Genomic DNA, 13420 nt, shown 5'->3' with positions numbered 1-13420 from the left:
TTCATCCCAAGGATCTAGTTTAGGGTGAATATTTGTATAATCCATTTATTCATAGAAAAAAATGTATTGAGAGCCAGCAAGATGGCACAGCAGGTAAAGACTCCTGCCTTCAATCCTGACAATCTAAATTCAGACCTCCAAAACACACACACACACACACACACACACACACACTCATAAATATTTTTTATACTGAGTATATACTCTGAGCCATGTTCTGCCCTGGTTCTAAGGATATAATTAATGGGAGCATATGTAATTTCCACTGCAGGGAACTAACAAGGACAGAGGTACTAAACAAATAATTATAAAAATAAATAAAAATTAGTTAAGTGGGTGAATTGTACAGTATGTGAATTAGAGCTATTGTTTGTAACTAATTATGATTGACATTCTTGTTACAACAACTAATAAAAATCTTTAAACTAGTTTCAATTTTAAAAATAGAAATTTTAGATGTTTTTTTTTTTGGTTTTTCGAGATAGGGTTTCTCTGTATTGCTTTGGAGGTTGTCCTGGAACTAGGTCTGTACACCAGGCTGGCCTCAGACTCACAGAGATCTGCCTGCTCTGCCTCTTGAGTGCTGGGATTAATAAAGGCATGTGCCACCAACACCTGGCAGAATAACTTTTTAATTAAAATATAATTACAGCCGGGCGTTGGTGGCGCACGCCTTTAATCCCAGCACTCGGGAGGCAGAGGCAGGTGGATCTCTGTGAGTTCGAGGCCAGCCTGGTCTACAAGAGCTAGTTCCAGGACAGCCTCCAAAGCCACAGAGAAACCCTGTCTCGAAAACCAAAAAAAAAAAAATATATATATATATATATATATAATTACATATCCCCGTCCCTTTCCTCCTCCTAGCTCCTCTAATGCACCCCTTGCTTTCTCTTAAATGCATATATAAATTCATATATATGTATATGTATTCCTAAATGCACACACACACCTATATATAAATACAACCTGCTTAGTCCATATAATGTTGCTTGTGTATATATGTTTTTAGGGCTGACCACTTGATAGTAGATAACCAATTGGAGTGCTCTTCCCTGGAGAAGCTTATCTTCTGTTTTTAGCTTTCCTTAGTTACCTGTAGTTCTTTGTCTAGGGTTGAAGCCCTGTGAGCTTATTAAATCACATGGAATTTTTCTAAGTTCCCCAAAACTAAGTCTGGTGAATTTCCTTAAACCTTGTCTCTCTATAGCTGTCCCTAAAGAGAAATGTCAAATGTCTCAGAACAAATGGGGCAGACTCATCATCTGTTACTTGTCCAAATAGTCTGCTTTGGGGAAAGACACATCCAGATAGAAAAGTCTCAATCCTTGTCAAACAGGTCACTGCTTCACTATCCCTGAAGAATGAACCATTCCATGGGGCTCATAGAGTGGTTGAGATTCCTAATGAAAAACCTGGCCAGGAGGCCAGCCAAATATTCAGAATATACAAAAAAGGTGGTCCCCAGAAAAGCTGGGGCCCTATACTCTAGCTATATTCTCCTCTTGGGATACTCGTCTAGTTTAAGGGTTAAAGGCCAAGCTTTGGTAAGAACATATATGCCCGGGGAAAGCAGTGTTTTTGTTTGTTTGTTTGTAGGAGTTGGGGAACTATTCTCCTCTGGTCTGTCTGATCCCCACACAGAATCTGGTTATGAAAGGAGGCTCAGGGGATCTGTCAACCTGAAGAATACAAAGTGCAGTACCACCTGGGTCTAGTGGACTTCTCCGATATGTAATTCAGTGGCTGCTGCCAGTGTAGTAGGGCTTGCTGCTCTCTATCTTATGGGACTTCCTTTCTCTTATCTCTTCTTAGCTCACTCAGTCAATATTGACATGGCCAGCAACTAACATTTGAAGGTCTGTGTGGCCTCTGTTCTCTCCAAGTTCCTAGGACCTAGGTGCGGTTTTATAGTCACCAAGGAAGATGGACCTTTGGTACTTTACCTCCATCCAGGATGTATGACATATAGGGTGTTTGTTTCCATGTGCCCCCTAGAAAAGGGCTTGTTGGTCTCTTCCTTGTTTCTGATTTAGGATGATGCTTGTTACAGCTGAAGAAGGCAAATAAAAGAAAAACATGCCTACAAAGGAAGGGGAGTTTTGTTTGTTTTTGTTTTGAGACAGGGTCTCATAAATCCCAAGCTGGTCTTGAACTTATTATCCAGCCAAGGATGCCTTGGAATTTCTGATCCTCCTGCCTCCACTTCCCAAGTGCTAGGACGGCAGGCATGTACCACTCTTCCTAGTTTTATCAGTGCTGGGGACTGAACACAGGAGCTCATGCATGCCAGGCAAAACATATTACCAACCTGAGCTCCATCCTCTGCCCCAAGACAACACAACCTTCCTAAGTCATATAAGTAATGGGAGCAGGCTCATTACTCAAACTTAGCCTTTGGACTCAAACTGTTTTTAACTTTTCCAGTGAATTTTTATTAGCAGTTGAATCACGATTCAAGGTCCCAAGATAGGGAACATCATATACCGAGGTCCCCCTGTACCATCTGGGAAAGACAGAGGAGAAGTGGGCAGAGCCAGGTCAGATATTTGCAGGAAATGGGCCCTCTGCTGTGTGGCAGTCTTCCCAGGCTGAGATCCATGATATGGGTAGACTCACACACACCCTTTGTGGTCACTGCCTTCTCACAGCGGTGGAAGTTCAGGTAGTTCTTCCGCCAGCGTTTCTGGTCTGGTTCTGGTTTGGGAAGGGCTGTCAAAGGGAGCAGTTTTGTAATTCTTGATTTTAGTCTTGATGTCTTCTGCTATAGTGCTGACTCCTAAAGACAGTCCTGGAGCAGCACTAGTTCGTTGTGACCCTTAGCAAAGATGCCAATGTCAGAACTGGACTTAAACTCTTAATGTATTCATCACACTCTACCACATTTCCCCAAACCCTGCCATAATTTCTCTTCACATTCGCACCATTGGTTAGGACATTAGTGAGATTTCTTTAGATTATGCTATGGTAACACATGACTGGAGTCAACTTTCTTGAGAAACCTCTATTTCTTATTGATTTTACATGTCAGCTGTTAGTTGGTTGTGACCTTGTTCCTTATGACTTCTGGGATCCAGTTCAAGTTGGCTAAACAAGGTTCTTAAGCTTCTGTTGGGACTTGGATCAGATCACTTCTACCCATTTCCACTGGCTAAGGCAAGTCATAGAATCAAGCCCACAGTTGGAAGAATTAGAGGCACTACAAGCCAGCTGGCAATGGAGGAGGTGGAAAATCCCTTGCAGAGAGGGTTGTGAATTCTCTGCAGTATCTCCTGAGCCCTTGATGAGTCCTGGGCACAGAAACAAATGAGCTCCCTGATCTTAAGATGCGTATGACCAAAAAACAAAACCATAAACATTTTGGCATCCTTTACAAGTTTAATTTTCTTCGTTTCCGGTGTCCTCCTCTGAGAGAGAGACTAACCTCTTCAGGATGTGTTTCCTCTGAGTGTGGCTTCTGGTTGAGCCTAGCTATGGGGCAGAGGATTGAAGAGGGAGAGGAGGGAGAAGTCTGGGTGTCCCGCCCTTTCTCTTGGCAAGCTATGTCAGCATGGCCTGCTCCTGATTCCCGGTTCCACAGCTCCAGCTTCCTTTGCCTTTAGTAATTTCATAGCTATTTTCATTTGCTGATGAGCTCTAGGTTCCCTCCATCCTGTCTTTCTCCTCGATTCCTTAATCACCTGTATAGCCAGCTGCTTCTGATTTAAATGTGAAGCATCACTTCCATCTTCTTGATTGGAATGTACCTGAAACAATTCCGTTGAGGGCTATAGGGTTGCAGGGGAGAGGTGCCTTGTATGTTCTGGTTGGTGGAGTAGGATGGGGAAGAGAGAGAGAAGGCTGTCTGGGGTCAGAAATCCTGGAGGAATAATGGAGGAGATTAGGCATGGGAGCAAGAGCAGCAGCAGGAAGAGAGGCTCAAGTGGGAGAGCACTGACGCTTCTGCAGCATGGTGTGAGTCAAGAACACGAAGCTAAGGAAGCAGAAGGGTCCAGGCCATGCAGGGCTGCTGTGGTTTCGATGTGATTTGAATGTTGACTGTGGTGGAAAGCTTTGTCCTCAGGTGGGTCTGGCTGGGAAATGGAAGAACTCTTAAGTGATAGCAAAGTGGGAAGAAATTGAGCCTTTTGGTTGTGCTCTTAGACAGTGCTACCCTTTGAGTTTTCTTATGGGGTCTTTTTTTTTTTAGATAGCCCAGGCTGGCCACAAACTTGCTATCTAGCGAAGGCTGGCCCTGAACTCCTGATCTTCCTGCCCCCACCTCCCAAGTGGGAATTACAGCCATTAACCACTATGCCTGGATCAAAAGGGTTGAAGTGAAAGTAGCAAACTTGTCTCTTCCCAGCGCTCCAAGGCATGGTCTTCCTACTTCCCTATGCTCTCACCTCTGTTACAGCTATGAGACATATGCAGCTACACAGCAGCCATCACCACAAAGCCCGTGCTATGCTCTTCGAATTTTGAATCTCTTGGATCATGAACCACATAAATTATTTTCTTCACAAGTAGTTTGAGTCAGATGTTTTATTACAGTGATAAAAAGTCAAAGAATACAGGGTCTTCAGTTTTAAGCCAATAAAGCTGATATGAGGTTACTTGGACCTCTTTTAGTCCCAGTGACACAAACCCAAGACAAAATAGTTCAAGTTTCTTACAAGAACATAGCTGAAATAAAATGGGAGGATGTGGTCAACAAATGAACAGGCCAGGGGATATACTTGTCTAGTGTGGGGTCCTAAGTTCACATTTCAATACCACACATACAAACAAAATATGCCTTTAACTTTGGTGTCTAATGCTTGAAGTCCCAGTACTTAGGAGGTTGAATCAAGAGGACTGCAAGTTTGAGGCTAGCTTGGGCTACATTAGTAAGCCATGGTATTGGGTAGACTGTTCCCATGACTGTTGAAGTAGTCAAGAAAGAGAATAAGGCTAGAACAGGAAGGAAAATATTGAGTCTCAGCAAAACCAAGAAAGAGGAGAGTACAAGTTGAGGTTTAATAAATGATGGAGACACAGAAGTCTGGGCAGGGTGGAGAGGGATTTGAATATAATGATAGTGGAGAAATAGGAGGGGAGTTCTGATAAGAAGTGAGTTTGGCTGGCTGGGAATTTCCAAATAGAATCTTAAGTCGAGTTCAGAGGCAGGTGTGGACTCAGTTCGTGGATCTCTAACAGCTGGCGTTGGCAAGCTAGACAAACCTATCATTTGGAAATGGGGGGCATTCACATTCAGGTGAGAACTGGACTCCATTAAAGGCAGCAGAAATTCTATTGCTCTGGAGCCAATTAGAGCAGGAAAGGACCAGGGTGACTAGTCTGCTTAATTGGTTGTCATCTTCCTTGCCACACTAGACATTCAGCTCCTGGAACACTTCATTAATGAACCGGAGGAAAAGGTTACCACCTGGGCCTACTAATAAAGGGCCTTCCAGGAGCCTGACAGTAATTGAGGGTGCATTGGAGGCTGCTCTCACCTGACCAGACCCACGAGGTGGTAACTTGAATTAGAATCTGGGTACTTTTGAAATAACAGTAAAGATATTCCTTGGCATGACGTATCAGGTCTCCATGTTTGGCCTCTCATTTTCCATATCCCTCCATGATCAGATAACAAACTGTCATGGTCCTTTCACTAACAGAAAAGATGTTTCACCCCCCTCTCCCTGCTCACAAGTGTGTTTCCTGCCCACTGGGTCAGACAGGCATGTGTATGCTCACAATCCTGTGCCTTTGTCCCCAGCACATCGACATCACTGTCCCCAAGAAGTCTAGCTTGGCCCTCGGACTTCGATAGGTACCTCTTCTGTGTCCTCGGTGTCCTTTGGCTTCCCACTGTCCCAACACTTAGCACTATGATATCAATATGTCTGTCTCCTATGTTAGACTAGGAGACTTGATAAATGTAGAGACTGTGTAGGATTCACTTGGTGTCCCTGGTGCACAGCACAGTGTCTGCCTGTGCCATTTCATGCATGCTGAGCCAAGCTATCATAACCCTGCTGGTTACATCTCTTCTATCACGTCCTCAACGCTCTTTCCTAACTTTTTTTAAGGGGAGGGCGGGGGTTGGTTTCTTGAGACAGGAGTTTTCTGTGTAATAGCCCTGGCTGTCCTGGAACTCCATATGTAGACTAGGCTGCCTTGAACTCACAGAGATCTGCCTGTCGCTGTCTCCCAAGTGCTGGGATTAAAGGCATGTGCTACCATTGCCTGTATCTTTTCTACCTCTTTCATTCAACCAACATTCACCAAGCACCTACTCCTCCACTTGGGTTGAAGCTCCTTTCTCAGAGATCTCCGAATCAGACAGATCTCTACCATATCACATTTGGTTACAAGTGTGATGGCAGAAAGGAATGGAAAGCCCTGTCTTAGCCCTACATAATGAAAAGGTAGAGGAATTTTATTCAGCTCTAACATTAAGGGCTTGCACTCCTTGTTTTCTCTGCAGTTTCTTCCTTCTCCTGGTTTCAGAGGTCAAGAATTTGACTCAGAATTAAATAACTTGTTCTGTCACTGTGCCAAGGGAGGGTGAATCCAGGAGGCATGATGTAGCTCCCTGGCTTCTCCCTGTCCTCTATCTTGTTTCCCTACCATAAAGTAGAAGTGCCCTACTCCCTCAGAAAGTGGTTTTAGTACTCTGCTTATGAACTAAGAACCATGCAGACATGCATGATCGAAACTCTTCCTAGTGATTCTCCAGAACTAGATTCCATCTCCCCAGGTCCCAAGTCCTTAGCAAAAAAAGAAAAAGACTTGGCAAAATGTCAGTGCTCAATAAAAATCGGTTGTGTTGATTGACCCTGAATGCTGAAGAAGAGGAGATCACCCCCCGAAAAGTTGGGAGACAGTAGAAGGGCTGAGACTAAAGTGCGTGGGGAACATATGGAAAGATGACCTGTTAAGTATTCCAGTGGGAAGCCAAAGGATAATCGTGTCACATGTCTTTGTCTTGTGCGTTCCCGTACCTCCCTGCGAGGCAGGTGATAGTCACTCTCTTCAACAAAGGATGAAGTGGAGGTTGGAAGCAATTAGGCTACTTGCCCATGTGGATAGAAATATGCTGAAATTTAGGCTGGCTTCCAGGACTCTACCCACTGTCCCCCTGTATAATGTGGCATGTCCCCAGTCAGCGCTATTCCTCAGAATTTGTGGCCTGGCTTTGACCCGTGTCGTCGTCTTCATCCACACTGATGGTGAACTCCCCTTACCTACGAAAGCCTGTCAAAGGACCGAGGAATCAATGTTTGTGATATTCATGAAGGAAAAGCTGTATGCTGAAGGGTATCTGAAGCTGCTGCGTTCCTGGGGCCTGAGGATAACGAGCCAGCAGCTGCCTCCTCCTTCATCACGTGTCTGTAATTAGCGAGCACTTCTTTAGCTTGCCTTTCTCAGGTCAGGAAATAGGCCACAGGAGTGGCTTTCAGATGGAGGTGGGCTGGCAGAAGGAGCCAGAGCCTTTGTGAGGCCAGGGAAAGGGGGCCTTATTTGCACCTGAGCTTCAAGCTTTTCTGTAGATGGGAGAGGAAGGGGAGGGGGGAGAAGAGACGGGGAGGTGAAAGGACGTCAGGAAGAAGCTGTCGTTGCCATGGACAGCTTTTACACAGCAGTTTACCCTTTGTCTCCCTCAGTCCTCCCAGTAGATCTCCGCGGGAAGACTGTTGTTATTCCCACTTGACAAACCACAGGTCTGAGACTCAGAGAGGCTAAGTGATTCTGACAAGTGTGGTGGCTTGCCCAGATTCAGACTCCAGAGCAGTCAGATAAAAGCAAACAGATGTGTAAAGAAAGAAAATTAAAGCTTGGTGGAGTGGCACAGGCTTGTGATCCCAGTACTTGGGAGACTGAGGTAGAAAATCGTAAGTTCCAGACCAGCCTGAGCTACATAGTGAGTTCCAGGACAGCTTGGGCTAAACACTGAGACTTGGTCTCAAAACAAACAAACAAACAAGAACCCACAAAAAAAATGAGAACAAAAGCACAAAACAAAGAACCCACAGTTACAGCAGGGAATAGAATTAGATGATGGCGAGCAAAGAAAAGAGGGGCAGGGCAAACCCAAGACCAGACTCAGTTCCCACGGACAGTCATGCGATTTCTGTGAGCTTTGCAGGCTCCAAGAGCACGCCTCTTCTCACTTGTAGACTGGGAATGCTGATGTTTCACCCACCAGGCTGTTGTAAGTCTCTAGCTTAGTGCATGGCACACAGGATGCTCAATAGATAAGGTATGAGGCTACAGAAGAGGAAGAATGAAACTTCACTTATTCACTGTGACTCTTGAGGAACCTGTCCTCCAGCGTCCAGACTGGAGCTTGTCAGGGTGCAGTGAGAGGGAGGTGAAGAAGAAAGCTCCCAAAGAGACTGGGCACGCGTTGGAGTTGGTGTTAGAGCACTTGCCTGGTACGTGCAAGGCCCCAGGTTCTATCCCTAGCAGGACAGAAACAACCTAAAACCCTGGCTTCCACATGGATGCTCCTATTTACCTGGGGGCACACCAGTTTACTTCCCCAAGCCATAGTGTCAGCGCTGGTGATCTGCGGAGCATATGACTGGCACTCCTTTCTTCCCCCAGTACAGCGTGAACAGAAAGTGAGATAATGGATTCGCTAAATGCTTTGGAATGTGTGAAACGCTGTGATTCCATGCATATGCATTCACTCTTTCAGCTAACACCGGATGCCCCCTCCCCCACTCAGGCACGGAGCTATGTACTTGACAGGCGTCTTAGCTCAGTTCACACTGCAGTAATTCCACAAGCTAGATTAAAAACTATTCCTACTTACAAACTAAAAAGTTAATGTGTAAGCAGAATGAATGACTTGCCCAGGATTAGCCAACTGGTAGAGCCAAGATCTACCTGGTTTTAAAATGTGTGCAGGTGCCGGGCGTTGGTGGCACACGCCTTTAAGCCTTTAATCCTAGCACTCGGGAGGCAGAGGCAGGCGGATCTCTGTGAGTTCGAGGCCAGCCTGGTCTACAGAGCCAGTTCCAGGACAGCCTCCAAAGCCAGAGAGAAACCCTGTCTCAAAAAAAAAAAAAAAAAATGTGCGCAGGCAGCACTTGCCCTGCACTGTCTCTTTGAGGCAGAACCCTCTCTGCATGAAATTAGGCCTCCCTACTTCCTGTCTGAGCTCTGGCTATATTGATCCAGAGAACTGTGCTGGGGACACAAAATGGTTCCTGCAGAAGGGCTGGGAAAAAATCTGTATTTATGTCTCTTTTCTCCCTAGGGTTTGACTTCTTTGAAGCCAGTGCCAAGGAGAATATCAGTGTGAGGCAGGCCTTTGAGCGTCTGGTGGATGCCATTTGTGATAAGATGTCTGACTCGCTGGACACAGACCCCTCCGTGCTGGGTGCTTCCAAGACCGCACGTCTCTCGGACACCCCGCCACTGCTGCAGCAAAACTGCTCCTGCTAGGCGTAGCCCACCTTCCCGAGTCCCTTTGTCGTGCCCACACGCACTCTGCTTCTCTCTGTTACTGTCCATTCCCAACCCCAAGGAAGCTGAGTTCTTTGCCAGCCCCTGTGGTTCTCTGAAGATGGCCCCAATTACAGACACTGACCGTGCAGGTTACTGTGTGGGTGAAAGGTTCCTTTTACAAAAGCAAACTCCCTTTTATGAAGGTGGTTCACTATAGAGACTTGGAAATAATCCTATCTGCCCTTAAAATAAAACAAATTTTTTTCATTTACCAAGACACCCCCCCATACACACACATGTCAGGGGCTGGCCAGTGTGTACAGTGAGGCCCACCTGCACAGCTAATGCTATTAAAGAAAACGTCTCAAAGTAGAACCTGCTTGTTTCCTATCAGGTTCCCTGTAGGGCTTCCTCTCACTGCAAGCTTTGGTCTGCAAAGGCTGAGCCTGTTACCAGGGATGCCCACAGGGCCTGGGCAGTTGCTGTGGTGACAAGATGGTGCTAATCTCTGGAGAGCTCAGACTCTAGTGATGTCGAAGGAGCAAAGGCTGAGTCAGAAACACACTTTAAAAAAAAGATTATCTTCTGCAAAATGTCAAAGGCCCCTGCCATCTAAAAGTACAAGGATGAGAAGGAGAATAGGAACAACCCAGACAAGGACATGAGGGGGAGAAAAAAGAGCAACCCAGACAGGGACAGGTCTCCCCTTTCTAGCTGGGTCACTGTCTCATGATGAAGCCTTAGGTTGGCCTCAAGCTTGCAATTTAGTTCAGGCTGGCCTTGAGCCTATTCCTCCTGCCTCAGCTTCCCCAGCCCATAATATCACCCCTGTTTCTACAGCTGGTTCTTGACTCTGAGAATGCCATAAAATTGGTCACTGATTCTTGGGCTTCCAGAACCTGAAAGGTTGGAAACTGATGAGATCACCCCCAAATATACCTGGTTTGACTAGTCAGCTCCAAGTGTTCCAATTCTGGCAAGTGGCTGTCAGTTCTCATGGCTGAATTTCAGCTGCAACCTCTGCAGCTTCGGGATTGACCTGCCCAGGGTGACTGGGAATGAAGAACCCACAGACACAAGTACAGAAAAGCTGGAGCCAGGCCGTAGTGCTGCACACCTTTAGTCTCAGCACTTGGGAGGCCGAGGCAGGCGGATCTCTGAGTTCAAGGCCAGCCTAGTCTATAGAGTGAGTTCCGGACAGGCTCCAAAGCATACAGAGAAACCCTGTCTAGAAAAAAACAAACCAAAAAAAGTACAAAAATGATGGACTGTGGACTCGGGTGAAGACTACCACCAACAGCCTGAAAACTCAGTGTTGTTATACACAGCTAAACAAGGAGGTAAGTTTATTCTACTCAGCCAAAGGGGAGGCAGGTTAGCTCATCTCAGTAGGTGCTCTCTATAAGGGAGTGTCTCTGGCTGTGTCCCTCTGGTTGATACTTCTGTCCACTCTGTCAACATCCTTAGTGGACCAGGGGAAGGTCTTACTATGGTCATGGGCCCAAGACATTGGGGTCTTTCACATGGCTGTGTTAGTGTCAACAATAGACATCCATTCAGGACTTCATTCACTCCCGACAAATCTTTTAAAGTACAGCATCTATTAGGTATGAGTGGTGGCTCATGCCTGTAATCCTAGCATATGAGTAGTTGAGGCAGAAGGATCAACTGTTCCAGGACAGCCTGGGCTGCAGATCCCTGCTTAAAAAATCAAACAAACAAAAAACAGCAAGCATGTGTTCTGGGCAGGCATCAGAACTCACTGTCTGCAGCATCTCAAAGCCAGGACCTGTCTTGGCTTCAAACTGAAAATGGCCTCGTGGAAATCCTATCTTCCCTTCCATTTGTATTAGTTCTGCTGTCAGCAGGCCCTCCATCTCTACTCTCCAAGGCTCCTTGATTGAAAAACAAGAATCGTGACCTACTCTTTCTCGGGGGTCAAAGCTCCCTGTAAATCCATTTGCCATTTTGCAAAGGGCATTCTGCATACAGCCCTCCTCCTACCCTGCCCATTTCTTCTAATGGCAGATACTCCTGAGCAGTCCAACTGGAAAAGGCCAATCAAAGCAAAATAAACCTCAGGGGACATAGTCCTGAAAAAAAATGAGGAAAATTGTATTCCTGGGTGTTATACCTCTGTCCTCTTTCCTGGGAGGACATCTATCAGAGAGCCCCCTTTAGTTAAAGCCCCGTCACCAAAAATATGAAAGAGGAAGAAAAAAGGTAAAATTAATGAGGCCAGAGCTGATTAGCTAGCTCTTGGATCCAGCTTGCTATGGACACTGGCACACATCTGTATTTTAGCTGAAATAATGAGATAGAGTCATTGATAATTGCTGAAAGTCTTCCCAACCACAGCTCAAACCCTCCCAGGCTAACATGTTACCTCGGTAATCAGTGTGTGTGTGAGGGGGAGATCTGTCAGTTTTCTGTATTTCAAATGCAGCTCATTGCCCTGGAAAGGACACACCAGCTGGCAGCAAGTCCAGTGATCAAACGAAAGGGCCAGCCAGAGTCAACCCCATGGGCAGGCTGCATTCTTTGATATGCTGCAGAAGACAGAGTTTAGGGTTAGAATTGAGGACATCTGGACGCTGCCATTTAATTGGGGTTTGTGTTGGATGTTACACTTACATTGCATGACATATTGTTTCCAGAAATTTCCATGTATTAACTCATTTATATCTTCCTAACATTTTTGTGAGGGAGGCACTTTGGTCAACCTCATTTATACATGAAGAAACAAGGCTCTGGCTTGCCTAAAGTCACGTAAGTAGTAAATGGCAGATGAGGAATTCAAACCCAGCAAGAGTGTTCCAAAGTCTGCACTTTTACCAGCATTCTGTACTGCAGCTCTTTTCGATAAATGTGATCCTGACACTTGGAATCCTGCCACGGTTGTCAGGTCCAAGTCCACTTGATAAAAAGATGTATGTTTGTGATGTGTCAACAAATTGCTCAGCTTCTCAGACTAATCTGAGGTGATGGATCTCCAGTGTGCAGGAGAGTTGGTTTCTGAGGCAACCAGGACCCATGCACTTAAGAAATGCCCAACGTTCTTCAAGACCAAGGGCTGACTTTGTATCTGTCTCAGTTGGTCAATACCTGACTGGTTCCCAGGCGGTAATCTGAGCAGTCTCTATGCTCCAACCATGTGACTTGATTGGCATCTCTGACTATGAACACACACACACACACACACACACACACACACACACACACACACACACACACACACACACACACACACTGTTCTCAGGACTGTGATCCCAGTATACATAGACTATCATGGAAGCTAACAGTTTTCTCTGGGCAATAGCACCCATATGCCTTAGTACTAAAATTTCACACCAAACTCTTCACAATGCCTGGGTGTTTTAGCACCTATATTCAATAATATTGCATGTCCAGGGGAAAGACTGAATCTTCAAAAATTACTCAGGAACCAGTTCAAGGGAGCAAGCATCTGCATAACAGAGTCAAGAGTCAAGCCTTATTGTGAAAGCTCTGTTACAGGCAACAGACAAACAGGCCTGTTTTGAGATGACAATTCCCTAGCCCTGCTCCATGACCTCATTTCTGTTTCATGGAAGGCAGCCACTTCCTGCTGATTGTAGCACAGAATTCATCAATCACAATAATAGCGCAATTAGCCACCGAGGTAGGAGGTACATAAAATGTGTTAGTGGCAACTTGTCCCAGATTTCATCTTCCTAAACAAACCAAATAAAAGAATGTTAAAAAAAACAAACATTGACCTTTAAAGAGGCTAAAGTAGGCCAGAAGTGGATAGAATCTGTTTTAAATGCACATGTGTCTGCAAATACAAAGTGATTCGTGATTTCTAATTGTTCCATTAGTCTGTTCATATGTATAGCAGCAGTGGGATACAATATACCTAGTGGACACAGACCCATCAAATATCAGACAAAGAAAGTACCTTAGAGAAGATCTTGTCCAGCCTATTTTATAGAAGGGGAGATTAAGGTTCAAGGAA

The 13420-nt window shown here is 45.4% G+C and overlaps 1 protein-coding gene across 1 annotated transcript in view; it reads left to right on the top strand.

The window, feature by feature from the left end:
• Rab3b (RAB3B, member RAS oncogene family) overlaps positions 1-9795 on the top strand; it is a 65364-nt gene extending 55569 nt beyond the window's left edge. Inside the window, exon 5 of the mRNA XM_005072127.4 lies at positions 9233-9795. Coding sequence (XP_005072184.1) covers positions 9233-9420 — 188 coding nt within the window. The 3' untranslated portion in view covers positions 9421-9795. The remainder of the gene's footprint in view (positions 1-9232) is intronic.
• The last annotated feature ends 3625 nt before the right edge of the window (positions 9796-13420 follow it).

Source organism: Mesocricetus auratus, unplaced genomic scaffold (genome assembly GCF_017639785.1).
Source record: "Mesocricetus auratus isolate SY011 unplaced genomic scaffold, BCM_Maur_2.0 Super-Scaffold_100014, whole genome shotgun sequence".
Classification (NCBI taxonomy): Eukaryota; Metazoa; Chordata; class Mammalia; order Rodentia; family Cricetidae; genus Mesocricetus; species Mesocricetus auratus.
The sequence above is the reverse complement of the archived record's forward strand: the minus strand, read 5'-3'. Positions and strand labels throughout refer to the sequence as shown.